The sequence below is a fragment of the Xenopus laevis genome, chromosome 6L, assembly GCF_017654675.1.
Source record: "Xenopus laevis strain J_2021 chromosome 6L, Xenopus_laevis_v10.1, whole genome shotgun sequence".
NCBI lineage: Eukaryota > Metazoa > Chordata > Amphibia > Anura > Pipidae > Xenopus > Xenopus laevis.
The window spans coordinates 79,080,651-79,107,827 of NC_054381.1; the positions used below are offsets into that span (position 1 = coordinate 79,080,651).

At 38.0% G+C, this 27,177-nt stretch overlaps 1 protein-coding gene across 4 annotated transcripts in view; it reads left to right on the top strand.

Annotated features, from left to right (window-relative positions):
* Positions 1-27,177, top strand: part of LOC108718513 (dynein heavy chain 5, axonemal) — a 379,491-nt gene that overhangs the window by 327,632 nt on the left and 24,682 nt on the right. For all 4 annotated transcript variants that reach the window (XM_041566222.1, XM_041566224.1, XM_041566223.1 and 1 more), the window contains 3 exons: positions 2,365-2,712; positions 3,943-4,131; positions 10,156-10,288. In XM_041566222.1, coding sequence (XP_041422156.1) covers positions 2,365-2,712; positions 3,943-4,131; positions 10,156-10,288 — 670 coding nt within the window. The remainder of the gene's footprint in view (positions 1-2,364; positions 2,713-3,942; positions 4,132-10,155; positions 10,289-27,177) is intronic.

Here is a 27,177-nt window from a genome sequence, read left to right on the forward strand (position 1 = left end):
GCAGGGGGTCTTTACTACACCCAATTGGTATATATTTGGATGTTATATTACAGCCTGTGGTACAAAATACCCCTACATACTTGAGAGATACTCCTCATTTACTTGAATGTTTGAGATCTTTGGTGATTCCTGTTGGAAAGATGTGTTGGCTGGCCATTCTAGATGTAGTTAGCCTCTACACTTGTATCCCACATGGGGCCGGGATTGAAGCGGTGAGGCGCTCATTGGAGGAATATGAAGAGTATGTGGGCCCTCCTATCCCATTTGTACTGGAGTTGTTAAGACTAGCACTGGCTATGAATTATTTTCGGTTTCAATCTGATTTCTTTCTACAGGTGTCTGGCACGGCGATGGGGGCAGCCATGGCACCCTCATACGCCAATCTGTTTATGCATCAATTAGAGCAACGCTATATTGTGCCTAAGTATGGTGACCGGATCCTCTTCTTCCGTCGCTTCATTGATGATGTCATCATCATTTGGAGTGACACGGAGGATGAGTTTCATTTGATGGTCCGCTAATTGAATGCCTTAGACAGTTCTGTAAAACTCATCCATGAGATACATCCGGAGTTAATACATTTTTTTGGATATTGAAATTTGGAAACAGGAGGACCATATTGAATATACATTATTTCGTAAGTCCACTGACAAAAATGTTCTGCTCCATTATAATAGTTGCCACCCAGGCCCTATGAAAAAATCACTGCCTATTTTACAATTTTGTAGGGTTCTTCGGAATAACTCAAATTCAGAGTTGGCTGAACAACAACTGAGCAGCATGAGGTCTCGGTGTCTTGACCGTGGCTATCCAGAGCCTGTTCTAGAGCAGGCACTGGTACTAGCAAGACAGAGGGTAAGCACACCACGAGCACAGACAAATATTCCCCCTAAATTTATCTATAGTACTAAGTACACTACTGGGTCTAATAGAACCAAGAAGTTAGTGAGTAACCATTGTAGTATAATCCAGGAAGATGCGGGTCTGAACAGTGTAGTTCCAAAGGACCTGATGACCTGTTATCGACGAGGTACAAACCTTAAAGATCTTTTGGTTAAAACAGATCCCGTAGGGTGTTATCAGAAGGGACAGAAGACTTGGTTACGCAACGATCTACCGGGGTGCTTTAGGTGCCCGAATTGTACCTCTTGCAGATTCTTGATACCGGGCAACAGTTTTTTGCATCCACAAACAGGTAAATGGTTTTTGATTAAACATCACATAACCTGTACAACTACTCATATAATATACTTAATAACATGTCCATGCGGATTGTCATTTGTCGGGGAAACCGATCAGACACTATGTCTACGCATGGATGGACATCGTTCAGCCATTAGAACGGCATTTCGTGATGCTATACAAATAAACCGGTGGCGAACCATTTTTTGGCAGTTGGCCATAGGTTGCCTACGTTCCGGTATATAGCCACTGACCATATCCCCCCTCTTAGGAGAGAGGGTGATAGATCAAAAATTTTACTGCAGAGGGAAGTGTTTTGGATAAGAAAGTTGAACACCCTGGCACCGGCAGGGTTAAACGAGCACTGTTCCCGTCTATGTTTTTTGGAACAACGCTGAAGTGATTTGGGCAAGATGCTACTTGTTATTCAGTTTTTTGTATCTATTTAAATTATGCCTCAGACTTGATATTTGAAACAGTACCAGAGAATTGGTTACAATGTTTGATATAGGAACAGGTTAGTTACTTAATTGCTTTTGAAATAAGGATTTTGTATGTCTCAATATAGTCCATTGACTGATTTCATGTGGTTTTTAACCCCCTGAGAGAGGGGAGTGATTTTTTTAATCACATGGGTCATGTGGTAGCACAGGGTTGGGTGAGTGCAATTGGTTTTAGCTATTTATTCACTGAACATTTTTACTGTTGCATGTATGGTCTTGAGAAAGGTCTTAGACACAGACCGAAACGTTGACCTTTTTTAAATGCATTAAATAAAATTTTACTTTTTTAACTATTTATAAAAACGTTTCTGGTGTGCACCTCACTTTTTTGTTTATATATATATATATATATATATATATATATATATATATATATATTTATTTAATCCTCCAAAGTAGAAGCCGCACGCACAGGTCTTATAAATGTTTTTTTATTTAGGATAAACTAATGTTGCACACACTATCGGTGGCAGGCACCCAGGCAAACAAAGCCTTCAAATCGTGAGAGTTCTGAATGTTGGGATATATATATATATATATATATATATATATATATATTCCTAGATTCAGTAATGTTACATGTGATAGGAATGTATACATGGTAGGGAAAATAGCACCAATTGCATATAACTGATACTGAACTTTTAAAAATGTGTTTTTGACTCCTCTTTTCTTGTAGGAGAGAAGAAAGTTTGGCCCATTAGGATGGAACATCCCCTATGAATTTAATCAAGCAGATTTTGCTGCCAGCATTCAATTTGTCCAAAACCACTTAGATGAGATGGACACTAAACGGGGAGTGAACTGGAGTTGCTTGAGATACATGCTAGGAGAAGTCCAGTATGGAGGACGTGTGACAGATGACATGGATAAAACATTGCTCAATACATTTGCTAGAGTGTGGTTTGGAGAGAATATGTTTTCAGATAAATTTTGCTTTTACAAAGGTTATGGAATCCCCAAAGGGAAAACCATAGATGAGTACCTACAGTATATAGATCAGCTACCACTTGTGGACACACCTGAGGTGAGGAGACATGTCATGTACCATGCTCTTGTTCCTATACCAATCTTGTTTTCAATTTTTCAGTTCAGAATTCAGAAATAATACACAATTTACTTGCACTTGCATGCTAAGGCAGCAATTTTTTGATTACCACGAAACCAATTAGGACCGCTTCAACTCAAACCCACTTGGCTGCTCCCCTGTGGTGCCGGGTGCTCAGTCTGCAGTGCCCCCACTGCCAACAATAGATAGACGAACAGGACGTCACTCCAGTAAAAAACAGGTTTTTATTGCTGGGTACTTTAGAAATACATTGGCCTTTTTGATTATACATGTAGCTTGTCCGCAGCAGATTTTAATCTGTCAGAATGGAAATGTCAGAGAAAAAACTGCTGCGGCAGGTAATTTTGTTTCCCCCTATTAAGTACTCTGATTTTATATGAGAAATAAATTAGATTGCCCCATCACCCTATTAAAAGTGAACATTTCTTGTAAATGTGTCATACACAGTAAATGGATGACTGTACTTAAAACCAGGAATAAAAAAGTAGAATGATATTATACATATTAAATGACTGCAGAACCTGAAGACTGGTGAAACCTTCCCTGATAAATCACAGCAGATGATGTTTTTGTCCCCATGAAAATTTTGGTGAGCTAAAATGGATATACACTATTTTAATCTAGCAGTACTCACAAGAGGGCTTAATTAATAATTAAATGGCACAATGACTAGCCTCCAGCACATTGCATAGCAATTTTGTAGGATAACACTTTTTTAAAGCCTGGGGTGAAAAAATGATTGTTAGGATAATTGACATCTTAATTTGTTTATTGCCATGATAGTTGCAAAGGGCACATCTTTTGACATTTTAATTTTGCTTGATGTGACATTAAATAAGGCCTTCCAACTCTGCTGAAAGGACTTCATTTGTGGCATAAATATTAAGAACTTAATTAAAATTGTTTTGTTTATTCTATTTGTCTTGTGTTTTGAAAGTTTCTAAACCATTGCCATTTACAGCACCTACTGAGATGGCTGGGTACACTTTTAGCAGGGGTCTATAATGAACAAGCATATTTAGGAATTTTTCCATTGTAGTAACCAATGAACTTTGATTGCTCAAGAAAAGTTATCACAATAAATAAATGCATTTGCAAACTTTCATCTTGATATTATCATTGTGATATTTTTCTACTTATGATAAATAGTTTTGTTTTTGAAAGTATCCGTTATTCCTGTTTTCCTAGGTATTTGGATTGCACGGAAATGCTGATATAACATACCAAACAAACATGGCCAATGAAACATTAAGTACAATAGTTAATATTCAACCCAAGGACAGCGGAGGAGGTGCAGGGGAGACAAGGGAGACCGTAGTCCAACGTCTTGCAGATGAAATGCTTGAGAAACTACCAGCAGACTACATTTCACATGAGGTAGCAACTTTTTTCATTTTTCAACACATACAACTGGAAATGGGCTAAAGCCATGTATATTAAAAGCTTATTTAGTCTTGTGGCAAATGTCTATTTATAACACTTAACCATTCACAGATTCACAGCTGTCTACGTCTATACATGTGTTTCAGTCACAGTGGATGGTATATTTATACCATCATGCATTAGCAGCTGATGTGTAACTCGTTATAGAGGTGGTTTTATTTTCATAAATACATACTTATACACCAGTCAGTGCATATTATTTCTGTGCTTGAAGGGTTAGGTCATTTGTGAGTTGCTTCCTGTTGTGTAATAGCTGCATGAGCCTGCTAATAAAGCAATGTTATACTCTACCCATCCTCGGCTACCCAATTTATATATATTATAATATTGCTGCTGACCAAGGTGAGATTTCTGCTGCTAGAAAGCGTGCTTTACTTATTCAGTGCCTGGGAGCAGAGGGACAACGTATATTCTATACCTTACCATTACCTGATGAGACTTATGAAACTGCACTTACTGCTATAAAGAACTTTTTCCTGCAAGAGTACATGTGGTTGCTGAAAGATATAAATTCCGCCAACGTGGACAGCGTAATGGCGAATCCACAGAACAATTTGTAGCAGCTTTGAGAGAGCTGGTTGTTACTTGTGACTTTGGGAATCTTAACAGATGAAATGCTAAGAGACCAAATAGTGGAAAAAAACTCACAAACTCACCTTGTGTTAGAGAGAGACTGCTCTTAGAACAGGATTTAACCCTTGCAAAGGCTATTACAGTTGCTAGCCAAATTGAAAGAGCAGTGGTAGAGGCTAAAACTCTCAGTCAGGGAACTGCTGGGAATATACAAATTGTGTCTTCAACACTGTGGCCTAATAATTCACAGTCACAGGCATAATACAGTGCTAAGGAAAGAGATTCACCTACACGGCAAAACCATACAAATATACATACAAATAGAAAATACTGCTTTCACTGTGGTTCTACATAACACACTGCAAATCATGTTACATGTCCTGCAAAAGCTAAACAGTGCCGCAAATGCACAGAAGTAGGACATTTTGCTAAAATCTGCCGTAGTTCCGCTAAAGATGTTCATGAATCACTACTACAAATGTTACAGTATTAAGTGTGGATAAAGCTGGTACATTTATTCCAGACAAGTTTATATGCACTGTCAGTGCCAGTACTGCTTCTGCTGACAAAGGACACTCCATTAACCTGATGCTTGATACAGGTTCAGCTGTTTCTATACTACCAAAGGATATTTTCTTGAAATACTTTGCAAAAGATCCGCTTTTGCACCTGCCCTGAAACTGGTCAGTTACTTAAAGGATCCAATCCCTGTGCTTGGTTGCTTGCAAGTGACTGTACAATTTGAATCAAATACCGCAAAATATGACTTTTACATTGTGAATAAGGGCACTGCTATACTTAGAAGGGATCTCTTTGCTGCATTAAACCTACAATTAGTTGATGGTCTCATTACTACAGCATCAGTGCTTGCCACACAGCCAGTGTCTAAAATGTCACCACAAAGCAACACTTCAATGGGCTGTGCAAATAAATTTGTACACAAAGTTTAGTTGAGACCAAATGTAAAACCAGTGCCATTTCCTGATTCAGCATGGGAAAAACTTGCTATTGATATTGTGGGTCCTTTTACAGATGCTCCTATAGACTGTAGATTTGCTATAACGTTGAAAGACTATTACAGTAAATGGACAGAAATTACATTTGTTTCTTATATAACATCAGCTACAGTAATAAGATTTCTGTCTACAGTCTTCAGTAGAGAAGGTAATCCAAAGGAGTTAATATCAGACAATGGACCTTCTCAGTTCTTCTCATATGATTTTTCAATCCTTTCTGAGAGAGAGGACTATTGTGCATAGGAAATCTTCAGTGTTTACCCACAAACAAATGGAGAAAAACAGACATCTGAAAGAAGCACTACAGACAACAAATCTTACTGGGAAATCTCGGAAAGTATTTATAACAGAATTGCTACATAACTACAGAGAAATGTGCTATGCAACAACCCATCTCCATCTGAATTATTACATAGCACACAGATGCACACTAAGTTACATGTTGCAGAAATCAAACTTCCACAAAATACTGTGCCTACAAAGCCATCTACTGCTGACATTGTGAAACGTCACCAAGCCAAATGCAAGGCTTATACTGACAGAAAACGTGGTGCCAGAGAAGTACACTTTCAACCTGGATCTTTAGTCAGAATTAAGAAACCAGGAATACTGAAACAAGGACAATTTAAATCTACTACACCACTTGAAGTGAGACGCCAACATATATGACCTGTCTGATGGACGCATATGGAATGCAAGTCGTCTTGCTCCTGTTAGATATGACTTTGGAGAAGCTCCATTTGATGAAGGACATTTTCCTACTCCTGATGTCAACTGCAATAGGCCTGAAGAAAGTGAACCTATAAGGCATACTGAGAGAATCAGAAAACTACCTGCATGGAACAAGGACTATGTGATGTGAAGAATGTATAGTATTGCTTTAAGATGCATTGTTGTTGTTTAGTACATTTGCCAAAATGCTTTCCTACTATAGGTGAATATGTGGTGTTTATACAAATGGCCTGTAGATGTCACTGTACACAATAGTTATACTGTGAATACACAATACTGTCTAGACTGCTTAAAACTGAAAGTAAGAGTTGCTTCCTGTTGTGTAATAGCTGCATGAGCCTGCTAATAAAACACTGTTATACTCTACTCATCCTCGGCTACCAAAACATAACACAAACTTATATGAGTCAATAAACATTTATACTCAAGGTACGTGGGTTTAAATATCCACAAAAAAAGCTTACTGTTACAAGATAAACCATGTAATAATGTTTTGAGAATATATATTAAATGCTATGAATAGATAAGTAAAATTACATGATGGTAATTTCTCCGCAATTTCTCACAGAGCACCTTATTTCCCTGGCACACCAGACTGCCCTCTGAGCTACTTACTTCTAGTGCAGCATGCCACACTTCTTACTTCTTAGAAACAGGGCACTTTAAAAATAGAAGGTGACAGTTTGCTCAGGTTATACATTATGAGATTGTAAGCTTAGCACTATGGGGCAAGAACCTCCATCTCATTGTACCTTTGAAATCTGTGTAACTGTATATATGGTGTGAAAATTTGACTTTTTCAGATTATCGGATGAAAACCCCAAATTTTTCAGATTATCCAGTATAGATCCAAAGCCCTCTTAAAAGCATAAACAGAATCAGCCATCACAAACATCATCCAGCAGTGCATTCCTCAACCTCACTGCCCTCAATTGTATGACATTCATTGGAAATCCAGTACTCTTACAGTAGGCGAATAACCCTCCAAAAAAAAACACTTAATCTAACGCTCTGCTCCTACTATTCACAATGAAATCTACTCTCTGGTCTGTTTCTGTAATATGGGAACGATCTCAGCACTTTATTGAGGTATGGCCGGTGCAGTGATCTGTGTGAACTGATTCTTCACAACATATTTTTTTTTTATTTATTCAGTTTTCTCCCAGCTGGCACTTTTTATCAAAGAATAAACCATATGCACTGAAAAAGTGTGAAAAAATATTCATGGTTTGAAAAACCCATTACATATTGTACTAATATGTTTATAGTAGCATAATTAGGGTCGGTAGCAGCTCTAGTTTGGAAAACCGGCAAGGCAGTTTAGAACCAGGCAGCCTTCTGAAAACTGGGTTGTCTGGGTCTAAAAAGGTCAAAAAAGCTGGCAACCCTAAGCATAATCAATAATAAACACAAATCCTTCAAGCTAAAATCTACCAATAGTGTTAACTGTGGCTTTCCTAGGTGCACCCTAACATAAAATCAAAATATCATATTTTGGGTGATAAAAACAGTATTTAGCTTTAATATCTATGCAGTATCTGACATTGATATATATATATATATATATATATATATATATATATATATATATATATATATATATATATATATATATATATATATATATATATATATATATTTATTTATATATATATATATATTTCTTAATCTGTAGCCAAAGGGTTGTAATAAAGCTGTTATTTGTGCACCAAATAATCAAGGTGTATGACATTCTTAATAGCTCTCTCTTTCAGTAATTACTATATATTTGTGCCAGCAAACACATACACATGTGAACTAAGAGCCCTTCAATCCTAATTTTTTTGGGATGAAGCAATTTGCCTACTACGTTTCCGAGATCTATGTTATTACATTTTCATTAGATGCTTTGTGTGCATTTACAGCTTACAGACTATTTCTATATCAGCTGAAAACCATTTTTTCATTCTTGGCCTTTAGTTAATGCCTGAAAAGTGCTCTTTATATTATGTATAACTTGTATGGTCTATTTTAGATAGTATTATATTTTGGCATTTCAAAGCATTGCATGCAGTAGTCCTGCTTTACGATCACAATATATTTTATTTAAAAATGAGAGAAAAACAGATTCCAGGTTGTCATTCTACCCATATTAAGGCTTCCATTATTATTACAATGCTAGAAATTACCTAACCTTTTACTGTAATAATAAATAACATATTGGCAATTTAATTCAGTGGCAATGCCACTGATTCAAAAAACATCTGGAAGGAATGTGCCATAATTTCATTCAAGGTATGAGGCCTGCTACAACAACCCAATCCTAACAGTAACCAAAGCCTGTGTACAGTATAGTGCACAAAACTGCTGTACAAATATATATATATATATCTCCTAATCACTTCTCATTTGCAGTGTTTTCTCTAGTGCACTGGCACTGAGCACATTTAGAAGCATTTCTGTACATAAACCAGCCACCACCTGTAGCATGTCTTATAAATAGCACATAATGATTGAGCAGACAAAATAATAATATATTTTTGAATAACGTGTGAACCGGTGCCTTGGTTTTTTACTGTGTAAAATGAATTCTTGACAAATGTGCTTGAAATAGAAAGAAAATGCCATTCGAGAGAACAGACAGTGTAAATTTTCAGCAAACCTGTGCAGGCAGAGCTCGGCAGGTTGTTTTGCTGCCAGGGCCAGTGAGTAGAGCAGTGCCCTTGAAATACAAATGGCAAATCACCCCCAAGGGAGAAAGCACATTTAGTAGGCCAAGTGATTATTTGAAATGCATTATCTCTCATCTCAAATGCCCACTTGAATATCAGATAAATATGGTGTGTAAACTGAGTTGGAGAACCTGCTATATCATTTATACTGATATACTGATTTCCCGGGTGTGAGTATGACCAGTGGCTTAACTAGATATTACTGGGCCCCACAGCAGATTATTTTTCAGGCCCCAAGGCTGACCAGTTTTACCAATATTTATTTAAACTGTATATGAATTAGGACCTCATGGGGCCCTATACCTCCTGGGACCCAACCTGCAGCTGCAGGGTCTGCTTCCTCTATAGTTATGCCACTGCATATGACATGACATGATCATTTGATATTAATATTTAAAGTGTCTATAAAAATGTTTAGATAACCTGCAATTAGCTACTTATATTAAAATATGTATATAGTGTGTGTTATGTTTTAAAAAAAAACTATTCTGCCTCTTTTCAAACTGAACTTTACTAAAAGTTGCCATCAGTATAAAAGAAATGTATGATAACATTTTTAGTATCACTATTATATTGGAACTAGCTTTTGTTTTTAGCTCCTTGCCTATTTTTCCAGACTGTACAGTATTTGCACGATGGAAATGGAAAAATGGAATGGAAAAATTACAATCTGTTAAAATATTTATAAAATTATCACTGTAAAATATTTGAAAAATTATTTTTATGGTTATTACCCCTTAATTGTATAAGAGCTCCTTCATAGTTCAATTGAATGTTTTAATTTGTTTTAGCTTTGGGGGCAGGTTGGACAGGGACACTGTTTTACACCCAGGCCTCTTTTCCATTTTTGGGTCATATTTATCAATAAATATCCATGAGCTTTACATTTTCTTTATCTAAATATTTTTTACATCTTTCTGCACCAGGTTAAAGCTCGCCTCCAAAAGATGGGTCCGATTCAACCAATGAATATATTTTTAAGGCAGGAAATTGATCGCATGCAGCGTGTGATTGCACGGGTTAGAAGTACACTCATTGACCTCAAACTTGCAATCGATGGTAAGACTTACACCATAAACATAACTGAAGAGTATAACATCCTTTTAAAGGGGTAGTTCACCTTTAACTTAACTTTTGGTATCTTACAAATGGCCAATTCTGAGCAACTTTTCAATTGGTCTTCATTATTTTTTTTCTTATATCTTAGGGGGATACCTTGTAACCTAACTGGGCTGTCAATTGTAATTTTAAAAATCATGGTAAGGCAGAGGTTTGCCTTATCTTTTCTAAAGTGTATGGCGTCTGTCTTCTAAGCAAGAGTTGGCAATATAGAAACTGCTCAGTTCAGCAAATCTTGTCAGCAAGGGATGAAACACATGGCGCGGCTTGATCCGATGCGAGAAAACGTATGCAACGACAAAAAGGTAAGTAATAGAAATGTTGGACCTTGTCACTGCGTGCATCCGACAATCGTGTTGTGTCAGATGCATGCATCCATTTCCTCTCATCACATTGGATCGGACCAAGCCGCGCCGTGTGTTTCAGCCCCAAATGAGATTGTTCATTCATTGCATATGCAAAGGCAGTAGGCATTGCTTGTGGACAGTATCACCATCACTCCAAATGTTTGCTACATTTCATCAGTGCTAATTTTGTAGCTAGCATATGCCAATTTAAATACATGACTAGACACCTTGCTAAAGGACAATCCAAATATTCCAATATTTTCTGCAAGTGGCACACTGAGGCAAACACCCCTCCTTCCTGTAGTTTATTACAATGGAGATCAATAGGCTGCAATGTAAAGCTCTATGTTAAAACATATATAGAAACCAAGCAGACTTCTTGCTGAATAAACAGCTCTGTTAAATTACTGCCGAGGCTGTAGGCTTTTAGCCTTTATTGATTCCCTATTGTACAGGGTATTACTCTAAATAACAGTCGTCTGTATGTAATTGATATGTTTTGTGGAGAGCGTTATAAAGTAAAAGGGGAAGTTGAGGGTAATGAATGACTTATGGAAATGTTAAATTCCCCTATATGCTAGCCTTCAAGGTTGTTGTAACAGCCGAAATGTTGGCATTGCATTAAATTCATCTTTTTGACCAAGATAAAACCGGCAGTGCAGATTTCCTTCAATACATGGACATCTGCTATATATATATATATATATATATATATATATATATATATATATATATATATATATATATATATATATATATATATATATATATATATATATATATATATATAAAGTATGTCCGACCTGGTGCACTCACAACAGTCTAACACATGCCTAGGTGCTGGTTCAAAGTGTCAAAAACAGACCGCACTCCAAGGGCTTTTTAAGTGTAAACTTGTATTTTATTTTCGACGTTTCGGCACCATAACTCGGGCCGTCCTCAGGATATATATACAGTATATATATGTGTGTGTGTTTTAAGTGCTTTATTCCATAAATTATACCAATGTTTTGGCTCTTGCTTGGGGCCTTTTTTAAAAATATATGATGGGCACTTACGGGGAATGTAATATGTTTGTTAGTGCAAACACCATTGCGAATGTTAGCGACCATGTTTGCGTCCTTTTTGACCAATTACAAACCTCAACCACTTCCTGACGAAGTTTGGGACCAAAGGGCTTTTTCGAACAGGCTCATGTAATAAAATTTCACAATTACGGTTTCAATATTTTTTATTGGGTTTTTCAAGAAAGAAATTTTACACACATTTCAATAATAAATGTAGTGAATCTAGTAATGTCATTACATCAAACATATACATTTAATGATAGTAATCACAGCAACAGTAGTAGTTAGCAGTAAAACAACAATAATGGTTAGACTATAGTCTACGTTATGATAGCTAACAATATTCACTTAAATCAACATGCATATTTCACACGTGCATATAGGTTGAACTGATGGTATTTATATTTGTATAATTGTGTAGTATCCACCTTTTTATACTCCTATTTCAACCTCTAAGTCATATCTGGTAATATCTGGTGATCTGGTGATAAATATCCAATAAAAACCCATAACTTATGAATAACTAACAACAAACAAACAAACACTAATCTACAAGTCCCAATATCTTCAAAGTATAGAACAGAAAGTTTTCCCTGTATTTTCCAAAAATTAAGATTCAATTGACATCCAATAAGGCCAAATGAAACCGGATATACTGTTCTACATATATGTGTCCTGTGAGAGGAGGGGATTATAGTTCTGATCTCAAAACTCTAAAGTTCTGAAAGTTTAGATTGTATGTATATTGTAGGCCATAAACTAGCCCTTCCCAGGAAAGACTGGAGATTGCCACATCTTATGGCCCAAGCCTTTTCAGCTAAAAGATTGGAATCTACTATTTTTAAAATGTCTTCAAGCTTGGGTATAATTGGGGACTTCCAATTAGCTGCTATGAGATTTTTAGTAACAATAAAAATATGATTCATTATCAGTCTTTCCTGAGGTGGCAGGTCCATGGTACCTAGATGAAGCAAGGCCATTCCAGGGGGGATTGTTTCTAGTGATACAGGAAGTTTTTTAAGAAATTTGTCAATATCTTCCCAGAGTCTCTGTAATTTAGGACAGCTCCAAAGAACATGCATCAGAGAACCTGTCTGATTGCATCCTCTCCAGCACAAGGGTGATGATTTAGGATCAAATTTAGAAATTCGTTCAGGTGTCATATACCACTGCCAAATGGTTTTAATAAAGCCCTCTTGATGAGAGACACAATGAGATGCCTTTCTCAAGGATCTATATGCTGCCTCCCATTCTTCTTCTGATATGTCAATCTGAAAATTCTCCTGCCAATTGTTTAACTGCCACTTGGGGGAATCTCCTACTAGATCCAATAATGTTCTATAGAAGATGGATGTACCCTTTTTATTGCTTCCTTCTGGCTTAATTAATCTATTAATTTGGGGAGTAAAAATGATGGGATTAAAGGGGTGCCTGGCTAGAAATTTATGAATTTTATTATATAGTATTTTATCTGTTATTGGGATATCATATGTTGCCACTAGTTCATCAAAGGGTTTAATACTTGAACCTTCTAACAGATCTTCAATTGTTGATAAGCCACATGTCTGCCAGTGATCTAGATTAATATTCTTAATAACATTATGTAATACTGACAGACATGTAGGGGTGAAAATTTCACAATTACAAAGAGTATTTTGCAACAAAATATATAACGAAACTCCAGAGCAGGTGTTAATGCTAATCTTTGCTTAGTCATAATGAGAAATATTCACCACCAAATTATTTTTCATTGCAAGCAGCTCTAAACATTCACAGAAATGCCATTTTAAACACAGCTTATGATTTCTTTTTCTTTTTTTCAAACTATTTTTATTAAACAGATTTTTTTTTGAGTATACAGCTTTTTCAGTTTTTACATCATACATTACAGTTAGTTAAAGGAATTGTTCAGTGTAAAAATAAAAACTGGGTAAAAAGGCTGTTCAAAATAAAAAATGTTTCTAATATAGTTAATTAGCCAAAAATGTAATGTATAAAGGCTGGAGTGATTTGATGCATAACGTATAGTCAGAACACTACTTCCTGCTTTTCAGCTCTCTTGGTTTACACTGACTGGTTACCCTGGTTACCTGAACAGAAATGTACCATGTGGCCCCCCTTCAAGTTGCTGACTAACTCAGAGTTATAGAGCTGAAATGCAGGAAGTTGGATTCTGGCTGTTTTATTAGACATCTGTTCACTCCAGCCTTTATACATTACATTTTTGGCTAACTACCTATATTAGAAACATTTTTTTATTTTGCACAGTCTATCTATTTACACAGTTTTTATTTTCACACTGAACTGTTCCTTTAACATATGAATCACATTGTAACATAAGAATATAATTGTCTCCTATTGGATTATATTCACACTATAATTACTTTACTTTGCTGTCTTAAACTTGCAGCCTTATGTGGCTCTTTAAAGGGATACTGTCGTGGGAAGAAAAAAATGTTTTCAAAATAAATCAGTTAATAGTGCTGCTCCAGCAGAATTATGCACTGAAATCCATTTCTCAAAAGAGCAAACAGATTTTTTTATATTTAATTTTGAAATCTGACATGGGGCTAGACATATTGTCAATTTCCCAGCTGCCCCAAGTCATGTGACTTGTGCTCTGATAAACTTCAATCACTCTTTACTGCTGTACTGCAAGTTAGAGTGATATCACCCCCCTCCCTTTTCCCCCCAGCAGCCAAACAAAAGAACAATGGGAAGGTAACCAGATAGCAGCTCACTAACACAAGATAACAGCTGCCTGGTAGATCTAAGAACAACACTCAATAGTAAAAACCCATGTCCCACTGAGACACATTCAGTTACATTGAGAAGGAAAAACAGCAGCCTGCCAGAAAGCATTTCTCTCCTGAAGTGCAGGCACAAGTCACATGACCAGGGGCAGCTGGGAAATTGACAAAATGTCTAGCCCCATGTCAGATTTCATAATTGAATATAAAAAAATCTGTTTGCTCTTTTGAGAAATGGATTTCAGTGCAGAATTCTGCTGGAGCAGCGTTATTAACTGATTCATTTTGAAAATTTCACTTTTTCCCATGACAGTATCCCTTTAAGTAAATAGTGAAAATAGTGAGAAATCGTTAACTGGCAACCTTGTATGGCTATACACACAACTGAGTCCTGAAATTCTAGAAATGAAAAACAGCATCGCATTAGCAGGGAATGGTGTTTTTTTAAAATTAAGCTGATCCAATTGGTCCAAAGGTCCACGGTGTCATTTCGTAAGGCCGTTAGAAAGTCCATCCTTCTTGTGTATCGAATCCAGTTAAGTAGTTTTTGTTCTGTTGGTGGAGATCTTGCTGCTGATAAGATAGAATTAGCAAGTCTCTGTACTGGATTTTTGATCTTGGGGATCTTATCCCCTAGGATAAATATTAGTGGGTCTTTGCGTATGTCTGCTAATAATATCTTGTTTAGCCATTTAGTCCCAAAATGTGTTAAGTACTGGGCATGTCCAGAATGTGTGTAAAATAGTTCCTTTTCCGTGACCAAATCTCGAACAGATAGGGGAAGTAATTTAAAAAAATAATTTATTCAATAGTGCTAGTGTGTGATACCATCGCAGCTTATAGATATTTTTTTAGTAACTGTACATATTGGGCTTTTGCCAACATTCTCTGCCATCTGGGCAGGTCTATTTTGCATTGGAGATCTTTTTCCCATTTCCCATTTCTTTTTTAATTATGTCTTTATTGATTTTACATTGCTTACAATGCCTAGGTACATTATTTCCTGAGCGGCCCATTTGAATGGGAAATTTTGTGAGAGACCTTGTATGGTTTGGGTTGGTAATGAAATGTTGAGAGCATATGATTTACTGTGATTTATTTTGAAGTTGCTGACTGTCCCAAATTTGGATAAGATATTGTTTAAGTTTGTTATTGATTTAATAGGGCTTGTTATGAAAAACAGTAAATCGTCTGTGTAGGCTGCCTTTTTGTGGTGTCTGTTTCCAATCTGGATTCCCCAAACATCCGGGTTGTTCCGTATATTAATTAAGAGTGGTTCCAGTGTCAAAGTAAATAGGGTGGGGGGGAGAGGGCAACCTTGGTGAGTGCCATTCTTTATGGATATGTTTTCGAAAGTATGTCATTCACTTTTATCTTGGCGGTGGGGCTGGTATACAATGTAGATATGCATGTACATCCTTCTATGCAGTTAAACATGAATTTCCATTTAACCATGTCAAATGCCTTTTCTGAATCTATTGACAGCAGAAGCATTTGTTTAGATCTGGTTTGAGCATGGAACAGTATGTTTATTAATCGGTTTGTGTTATCTCTTGCCTCTCTGTTTGGTACAAATCCAACCTGTTCTGGGCCTACCAATTGTTATGAAGTATTCACTTCATAATAATTTTGGCCAGTAATTTCACATCGTTGTTAATTAGCGAAATTGGTCTGTGCTTCTAGGGATTTGTTGAGCGCGTTCCCTGTTTGTATCACATTAAAAACCTTACATAGATGTGGGGACAATAGGTGCTGGAATTCTTTATAGTAAGACATGGGGAATCCGTCTGGGCTACGGCTTTTGCCTACTGGTGTTGAGGAGATTGCTTTGATGATTTCTTCTATTGATATATCAAGTTCTAGTTGTGCGCTAGTGTTCAGTGAGAGACTAGGCATATTTTTTTGGTTGAGAAATTGATTAGCTCTATGGTTGTACGTGTTCTCGTTACTTGGAGAGAAGTTGTCTGTCTAGTATACTTTTGTGAAAAATTTCTCAAATTCTGCTGCTATTTTATCAATGAGATATTCTGTTTTGTCTGCCTCTGTTTTAATTTTGGGAATGTAATTTTTAGCATTTGTTGCCATGTTCGTAGTATTTGTGTTTACTTAATGTGTGTATTCTGTTAGCATATGTATTGAGTCTTTCACTTAGTTCTTTTCTTGCCCTAGCAAGTTCCTGTGCTGTTTGTTGTACTATGGACCGTGTGTTGTATTTCAATTTTTCTATTTGTTGGTTGTGTGATTTCTTTTTCCTAGTTCCTATTTCAATCAGTGTATCTCTGATCACACATTTGTGTGCTTCCCAGCATGTTACTGGTGAAACTTCAATTGTTGAATAGTGGGTTGTAATTCTTAATCAATTATGTTCAACAAATAGTACTATCTGAATGTTAGACTTTTTTGTGTGTACCCCACACGGCAAATTGTTGAAAGTAGGTAAGTGGCAGGAAGTATACCTTTAGGAAGGAGTGTGAGGATGAAATGTCTCAATTGAAGGTAACACGGTCTTGATAACCCTTTAAATTCCTAGTGAGTGGATGAAAAACTTTATATAGCTGAAATAAATTGTTGGTCAGCTCAGAAGAAATGTTGGTATGTTGCAAGTTTGCTGAAAGTTTTGCCACAGTGTCAATGTGGGAAACATCTGTCTCAATAAAGTAGGATAGGATGGGGGTCAGCTTACGATTTCTAATTACATCCCTCCTTATGTCATCACATTGAACCTAGAGGTTAGGGAAATTAAATCAGTTAGCTATGCATTCTTGGGACACTTTGGGGTATATGTAATTGTAGGTGCAAAGTTGCCCCAGCTTTAGTAACCAAAAGCAACCAATCAGCAGATTATGTTAGTCTGCTGAAATCTCTATTTGCACTGCTCTTTTTGACTTTCTTTTCCAATTTTTAAATCTCCCAGGGACAAGACACTGAGACATTGAAAGGGAATAGGTTTCATGACACTGGCCTGTTTCCACTACTCCAACACATGGAGAATCCTCATGGAGAATTTCGAATGAATACAAATTTCCCTGTAACATCCTTTTGTTAGGGTCGATTGTTATACTTAAACTTCAAGTTTTAAATCAATATTATTTGCAGTCCAGATAAATAAATATATTGGTGCCTCAAAGACACTATACATAATTCAGAATTGTAAAGCCTGTATTGTTTTTAATACTTTAATGTTCTTACTAGTTTATTAAAGTATTTCACTTTAATAAATAGCAGTGTTAAATGGTTTACTTATCACTGAATATATTTTATTTGACACATGGCAGAATCATACTTCAAATTGTGCTCAGAGGAATAACTGAATAAATTCTTGCAGTCAAATAGGTGCGAATATATATAAGAACAAGCTTAAGGTTGTTTGAATGCACAATTTTAAAGGAGAATTCAACTCTAAAGAAAACCCTACCCAACATAGACCCTCTTCCCTCCTCCCCCCAGGCCTAAGTGTTCCCCCGGTCAAATGCCCCCTAAAGTTTTACTTACTCCTCAGTGCAGATTCAGGCATCGGAGTTCACAGGTGCCATCTTCAGCCACTTCAGTAATCTTCGTAATGAGACCTGTATGCATGTCGTCGCATGCGCAGTTGGAGCAATTTTCCATTTTGAAAATCAAAACGAAACTCACAAAAATCGCCAAAGCGTCAGTCTTATTTTGAAGACTCTCTAAGCAGCTGAAGATGGCACCCATGAACTCCAATGCCTGAATCTGCACTGAGGGGTAAAAACTTAGGCTGTTTTTACCCCTTAGTCTGGGGGGAGGCGGGTCTATGTAGGGTAGGGGGGTAGGGTTTTTTCAGTTTAGTGTTGAATTCTACATTAAAGGCTCCACTGTGAGCTGTCTTATTGGCATAATGGATTGTACAGTGTGTTGCTGGTTACATTATGCATTTCATGCTCCTTGGTGATTGGTCAGTTTCTAATAAAATTGTCCAACATCTGTTGATGTCTCTGCAATTACATGTCTCATCAGGGCCGCCATTAGAAATCACGGGGCCCGTACAACAACATTTTCGGGGCCCGCCCACACTAGCACCCTAGCCCCACCCCAGATCCCGCCCACTCCACCCAAGCCCCACTTCATCCCGCCCAAAGACCACACAGACATCAGCGCTAAAAAAGTAACCACCACAGCGCAGCACTGCCGTGCCACCCTTCATGCGCTGTCCCCCCCTGATGGTGGCCCTGCGTCTCATGGTTGCATTGGTGGTTAGAGTTGCCTCCTGAACTATACTGGATATTCTGTTCAGATGTGCAAAGATATTTCAATACCTTAATTCCAAGTGACAATTGAGCCTGTTCCCTGGGCCTTATTCTAGTTTATGATTATATAGGTCAGGACAATCACTCTCTATAGAGCAGTGCACTTACCCTTTAAAAACCAACAAAGGCAATCTATTATAAAAAAGCTTTTGTGTTGATATATATTTTTAGTTTACAATGTATAAATCATAACATTGTTTATCTTTAACTGGACTATACCATAAGTAAAAGTTATCTTCCCTTTCTTCCAGTAAATTTTTAATATGAAATATTACTGTGAGCATGCCCTTTTCTGCCCTTTACTGTTCCATTCAATACATGTCACTGTAAGTCAAGGAATAAAAGATTGTTTGCTAATTGCATTTGTAATACAGTTTTGCAAATTCAGAAAGATAAATACTAAACAAAGTCACCTGTTAACATCTGGATGAAATGAGGTGTATTAAAGGACATGTCAACCCCTGCGAAGAAAATGTTATCAGTCAAATGCCTCATTACATTTTTTACATACCGAGTATTCAAGTCCTTGACAAGCGATCCACTAAGCAGCTTCGTTGATTTCAGCTTCCTGCTTCTTTCCTCCACTGTCTGCCTTTCTCCTCCCCCTCCCTTAAGAACGAGTGACGTCACTTGGCGATATGCACATGCGCACTTGTGTAAAATAATTTAGCACATGCGCATTGGAGTGGAATCAGCTTCGGCTAAAGCTTCCAGCCGCATCCATCAGTGACCTCTGAAGACACCACTGTGTATTCAATGCGCCAATAGAAAAATAGCATCGGCAGTTGCTATGGGGACTTTTTACTTGTAAGGTTTATCTCTCCGCCCCCCCCCCCCTTCTAGGACATATTTCTTATGCTGACTGCAGGGAGCTGAGGAAGAGAGCTGAGATTTTAACTATCGCACTGCCTTTTCAAACCAGAATAACTATGTAAGTCCAGCAACTTCAAGTTTTATTGAATTAGACACTACAGTACAGAGGTCAGACGGGTGGGACTATTGGCACATGCGTAGTGTATACAGGAAGAGCGCAACCCGGAAAAAATGGCCGCCGGGTTAATGATAATGAAGAGAGGCAAAGAATGCATCCGTGCATGGAAGTGGAAGCGAATTGCGAAGCGAAAATAATGCGGTTCGGTTGGGGTTAGGTAAGCTATACATACATGGTAATATTGAAAAACGGCTTGACATTTCCTTTAAGTACATTATATTTAGACCAAATGTTAGGATTTATAGCTTGTTGGAAAGAATCAGATTTTTAAATGATTTTGCCCTGCAACCAAAAAACTAAACATGTTGGCTCTGTAACAAAATTCAGAAATTATGCAGTTATTGATGTCCTTTGTAATGAGAAATCTAATTGCAGCAATCATAATAGGAGTGAAATGACTAGAACAACAGTTTGACAAATTTACAGAAGGTGCTTTGGTGATTGCCATATTCTAGATGAAATTGTCAGGTCCTGCATTGTCAGTATTCTTTTTGTTCCCAGCTGAGAAAAGTAATCATTGTGCTGAGTATTATCATGTTCAATAAAACTAATCTTGCATCCAGTACTTCATAACCAAAGCACACAGGCTTCTTACTTCACTGTATATGATGTCTCAGACATTTGTCTTGATTTTGTTTGACAGAAATGTATGATAATTCTGCTAATGGTCACACTCCAGTAACCACTGGCAATGTATTGAGGTTTTGTCTGCACCTTCAAAATGGTTTTCAAAGCTGTTTTTCCCCCCATCATGAGTGAATAGATATTATTCCTGAAGGAATAAGGGAATTAAGTTGGAATAAAATGAACAAAGGAAGATTAAAGAAAGACAAAACATTTTTAAGCAAGTTATTTAAAGTGAGAATGTGCAGCTGAACAAAGGTTGGTGTAAAAATATGTTTCTCAGCTCTTAATTAATTAGAAACTCTAGGTTTGATATGTTTTGTTTGTATTGTTGATTAATTTTGTCATTGATCATTTACTCAAGTGAGTTTATTTAATCCTTTAGCAGTCGAGCTCTTCTGCATCTACTGTATAAGATGTAGAAAAAGATTAACACATTAGGCAGCCTCTACTCTTTAGTATGGTTCATCATTTTGATTATTTCTACAGAATGACACAATAGGGGTCATTTACAAACAAGAAGGCAAAGTGCAATGTGCAAAAAATGGATGCAATCCAGCCTTCCTTCCTATAGTAAAGAATTGCTGCAGAACTCTTCTCGGTTTGGAGCACAGAGACCTGTGGACACTCCCAAGAATAAAGTTCTGACAAATACAGGTAGATCTGCATTCATGGGGGTGTTAGGCAAGTAGGTGACCTGCACCTTACCCATCCCCTAACTTGTGTGTCAGTTAGGAAGTGATAGCAAATAGAGGCCATAGCTGGGCCATAGCAGGGCTCTGTACATTGGTGTAACTATAAAGGAAACAGACTCCGCAGTCATGGGGGGCCCAGGGAACAGGGGTGTCCTGGCAGCGGGGCCTGCTTCCACTACAATCACTCTGTAGCCCCTGAAAATGTTTGCGTGCCTGTTGCAGTGGGCAGTAGGGGAGGGGCATGAAGAGGTGGGTGAGTAGGTTGCTGCGTGCCAGGCCCCTTCAAAGATTTTTTGTGGGAGCCCAGCACCTCATCATAATACAACTTCATCTGTACTTACACTTTGCACCTTGTGGAGGCTTTTTTTAAAGTGCAGAATGCAGGCAGACCTGGGCAGAAGTGCTATCTGAATGAGCTCCATAAGATTTCCATTCTTGTAACCCTTTCTGTCCTTGGTCTAGTTAAATGACCCTAATGGCTTTCTGTTTCTAAAATTCCACACATTTTTCACTGGTAAATTTATCAGAATGTGTGGTCTTCACTCTACATCCATTTGCATCAGGTGGTCAAGTTCATCCGGTGTCTCCCTTCTCTCCTGTACAGGAAACCAAGTTATAAACCTTTATCATTACATTCAAATCATAGTAATCTGTGCCAAATGGATGTTCCTATTCAGTGCATCAAGGCCACCCCTCTGATTCTGCACTTCTGCTCTGATCTAAGGCTACTGATGTATCGCCCATAGCCACATGGGCTACATGTACAATGTACATTTGTTGCAACGAGGGTCAAAAAAACCCCTTGCATGCACCATTGATCTGCTCTATTCAGAATAACATGAGACCTCCAGACTTGCTCCTTACTACATCCTGCTCATATCCTAAACCTGGAAATAAGTGCAAATACTCAATGATTATGTCTAGCATGTGAACCTAAGTAGCATAATAAAATTGGTTTCTTGTGCACAGTTAGGGATAGCTACCAGCCTAAGATTAAATGTATAATGTTCAAGTCCATTTAGATTGCATAGTGGTAACCTGAAATACAGCTGGTCTTCAAAATAGCCCTTGCACATTTACATGGGGGACTGTCTTTACCTGCCCTTATAATATGCCTTACATTTATCTTGTAATATTGCACTGTATTAACATCTCTCACTATTGCACTATTGCATTAGTGCAAAGTAGGCCTCATACACATGTACTATATTGTGCAATGTCTCAATCAAGGCAGAACAGGGCATTGGAAGTAGGTACAGAATTTTCCCTTTGCTGAGTATCAATAGCAAATTCTATATCTATCCCCATGGTGACAAGTAGACAGACAGGAGCAGTGTATGCTTTGACGGGAAGAACTGTCACTGAACTGTCACTGAGGTCAGACATCCCTGTAAAAAGACCTACCTCTAGTGATACTGTATGCTTTTTTTCTATAGTGTCGATGACTATATCAGACTGCTTAGCACTTTGATGGTAGGTGTTTTTTGTAAATACAAAATGCAATACTGACTTTTAAGTAAGTTTCCAATTTTACTTATGTACACAATTATATGCATATCAACATTCCTTGGTGTGATAAAAGAAAACACCATTTGTCACTCCTTTCTGGGAAAAATAGAACATATGCTGTCAGCAGCCTAATGTTATAGTTAGCAGCTAAATTTGAGAAGCCCTGTCTGATTTTTGGGTTGCATTTATTGCTTCAAGAGATTTCTGTCCTCCCTGATTGCTTTTGTGCAAAAAAATTGTCACATGTACAAAAGGAAAATCCCTGTTGGAGAACATCCCTTCATTCTTCTGCCACCCACTCTGAACATTTAGAGGGATTAGATAGTGGGGTGGGAAACAGTGACTGCAAGGGACAGATGAAGCATATGGTAATCTGTTGATTTCATCTCTAATCCAAATGAATCAAAGTGTTGCCAACACGCCAGGGTAGTATACTGTTCAGGGACAGATGGCACTTTATTTCATTTTGTAAACTTTAGGACAATAACTTTAGAAATATACACAAGTGTTTGTTTTTGAAATTGTACAAGACTGGTAAACCAAAGCGTTTTTTTTATTGATTATAGGCAGTGCAGTCTTTGTTATGGTGAACTGCAATTTTCAGTTTACAGAACTAGTATTAGAAGAGATTACTGTATATATAGGTTATATAGGTTATTTTAAGGGAAATACAAAAATGCAAATAAAGTGCCATTATATCATTATTTTACATTAATTGTTTAAAAAGGAAACAATTGATATTATATGTTAATTGATATATTATAATCCGGCTCTTGGTTTTACACTAGCTCGGTGTTTATAGTAGCTTCTTCTTTGAGATTATTTTAGTCTTGCCTATGCTGCCACTGATGCAGGCTGGCTGGCCATAAGCTTCTTTTCCTGTATTGTGTTATATTCCCTTACCAAAAGCCAACTGCACATCCTAATATTTCATTTTAGTGTGATCTACCACAAAGACTGCGAATGCATGGTGACATATAAACATGTTTCTATTGAGTCATATCTGTAGCTAGAAATGTAATAATAATAGTCCAAAAAAGTAGTAATAATATTAATTGCTATTATTCACTTTCTATATTCTCAAAGGATATTAAAACACTATAATTATACTTTCTACATAATATGGAGTTACTGCAAGAATTAAAAATCACCACAGTTTTAAGACATGCAGGTAGGTGTGGCTCAAATTCTTGATATAAAAATATATGAATTTGTTACATTTGCATCTCCTTCTCTGTAACTAACTACTGCATATAAGCAAAACTAAATATATTATACAGCATGAGGTATAGGAGAGGGTTACAAACAACTAGGTTTATAAATAGGTTTATACAGAGCAGCACAGGAAATTGCATATAGGACAAGACATCACCACTGGTAATCCTCTCACATTAACCCCTTAATTGCTCAAGATTGTATATTGTAGAAAATCATGCCACAGCTCAAAGAGCGATGTTTCAGGGTATACAAACCACTTTCTCAAGCCAAGGGCACAAGTAGAATAACAAACATTAGTCCACATAGGTTTATACAGAGCAGCACAGGAAATTGCATATAGGACAAGACATCACCACTGGTAATCCTCTCACATTAACCCCTTAATTGCTCAAGATTGTCCATAGAAATGAGTATCTAATCCCCGTTCAATGTTAGTCTGCTGCACACCCAATCTAGCTAAAAGAGAAAAAACAAAAAAAATAGAAAACAGTTACCTCCAAAAATCCACAATCGTTGGCTTCCCGCACATCGTAACACTTCGCCAGTCGTAAATTCGCCTGGACAACGCTAATTCATGAAGATCCAAAGTTGCGCAGAGGTTACCGAATGCTTGCGAAGTTGTGCTAGCGAAAATACGATCAGCAGTTTGAAGTTACGCTAGCGTTTGGTAATTTGCATACAGCGCGCAGTTAAAGTACAATGGCCGTATATGCTGCAGCAAATACATTACACTACACAAGGCCATGGAACCTTAATAAAATGATATAATGCCCTACACTTGTGCCCACAGTATAGTTTAGGTGCCATATGTAAGGAAATGTAGGGGAAAGGAGGGTACCCCAAAAAAATTTCGCTCTTTTTCAGCCTATCACCCTGTAAAAAGGAAAAGACGCCAGCGTTTTTTTGGGACTTCGGAAAAATGTCACCTGGTCTGAGGTGGTGAAGGCAAGTCTGGCGCAAGAGGTAACGTTCAGGAAAATCCGCATCTTAGTGAATTAGCGTAGTTACGACCATTCGCCAGTGCAAAAATTCACCTGGCATTAGAGTGCAAATTCTCCTCCTTAGGAAGGTCTGTCCAATCATGAGAAAAGGTATTTAAGGTGGCCAATTGCAAGTTGTGCTTCTGTTTGACACTCCTCTGAAGAGTGACAGCATGGTATCCTCAAAGCAACTTTTAAAAGATCTGAAAACAAAGATTGTTCAGTATCATGGTTTAGGGGAAGGCTACAAAAAGCTATCTCAGAGGTTTAAACTGTCAGTTTCAACTTCTCTCTACAACGATGCCCTTTCAACAGCACTTGACTCCCTTGCACCTTCTACCACCCGTCACAGCCGGCCAGCTAAACCCCAACCCTGGCACACTAGTGTAACACGGTACCTCAGAAGATGTAGTAGATCAGCTGAGCGACGGTGGAGAAAGTCATGAACTGATCCTGACTTCATCCACTTCAAATTCATGCTCTCCTGCTATAACTGAGCTCTATCATTAGCCAAAAGAACAATACTTCTCTTCTCTAATATCTACTATGTCCTCCAAACCACAGCAGCTGTTTGACACATTTAACTCACTCCTATGCCCCCTCCACCCCCTCCACCTATTAATGTTACCGCCCAAGACCGTGCTCATTTCTTTAATGAAAAAAACGATCTCATTAGGCTGAGCATACTGTCCGACAACAATCTCAGACCAACGTACAGTCCACTCACATCTACTTTGCACTCCTTCACCTCTGCAACTCTAGATGAAGTTAGCAAACTTCTAGCCTGCTCAAAATCCACCACCTGTTCCCTCGACCCCATACCCTCTCGCATTTTCCACCCAATCTCTGATACACTCTCTCCTGCACTTACCCACCTATTTAATCTTTCACTATCTACTGGTACCTTTCCATCATTATACAAACAAGCACTAATCACTCCTATCCTCAAAAAACCTTCCCTTGATCCCAGCTCTCCCACTAACTATCGACTGGTCTCCCTTTTCCATTCGCATCCAAATTACTAGAAAGGCTTGTTTACAAACGCCTGATCCAGCATCTCACTCACAACTCCCTCCTCGACCCCGTGCAATCTGGTTTCCACCCATCACACTTGACTGAAACTGCACTCACCAAAGTAACCAATGATCTTCTATTGGCAAAGTCTAAAGGTCACTATTCCATTCTAATCCTTCAAGATCCTCTGCAGCCTTTGACACAGTTGACCACACACTCCTCCTTGACATTCTACACTCATCTGGCATTCGGGACACTGCTCTTTCATGGTTTACATCTTATCTGTCTGACCGTTCCTTTAAAGTTTCCTTCTCTAACTCTACTTCTACTACTTTCCCACTCTCTGTTGGAGTTCCTCAAGGCTCTGTTCTTGGCCCCCTGCTGTTCTCACTCTATACAACTTCACTAGAAAAACTTATTCAGTCATTTGGACTTCAGTATCACCTTTATGCTGATGACACCCAACTCTACTTGTCTACTCCTGATCTTTCTAATTCTGTCCTTTCCCAAGTCACAGACTGTCTCTCTGCTGTCTCCTTCTGGATGTCACAGCGCCACCTGAAACTGAACCTTTCAAAAACAGAACTCATTATATTTCCTCCAAGATCTTCCCCTGTCCCTCAGATATCACTCCCCGTAAACAACACCACCTTTCATTCCACCACACAGGCACGCTGCCTAGGAGTTATCTTAGACTCACATCTGTCTTTTTCACCACACATTCAAACGCTTGCAAAATCTTGCCATATTCAACTGCGCAGCATTGCTCGAATACGACCATATCTCAGTTCAACTAAAACACTGATTCAGTCTCTCATCATCTCCCGCCTTTATTACTGCAACTTACTCCTCACAGGTATTCCAACAAGTCACCTTTCACAACTCCAATCCGTTCTAAACGCAGCTGCTACACTCATTCATCCAGCCCGCCGCTCAACATCAGCTGCTCCCATATGCATGTCCCTTCACTGGCTCCCAATCTCTTCTAGAATCAAATTCAAATTACTTACACTCACATTCAAGGCCCTTAATAATGAAACCCCTCCCTATATTTCATCTCTAATCTCCAAATACACTCCTTCACGAAACTTTCACTCTGCTTCTGATCTTCGCCTCACTTCTCCTCTGATCATTTCTGCCCGTTCTCGTCTACAAGACTTTTCTCGGGCTTCTGCTTTTTTCTGGAACTCTCTGCCACAAGCTGTCAGACTTTCTCCTTCTTTCCAAACTTTCAAGCGCTCCTTAAAGACCCGCCTGTTTAAAGAGGCTTATTCGATGTACCTTAACCCTTTAACCGCTAAGCACGTACGGCGTACGTGCTGGCGGTTCAGGGCTCAGGCTGCCAAGAACGTACCTTGTACGTTCT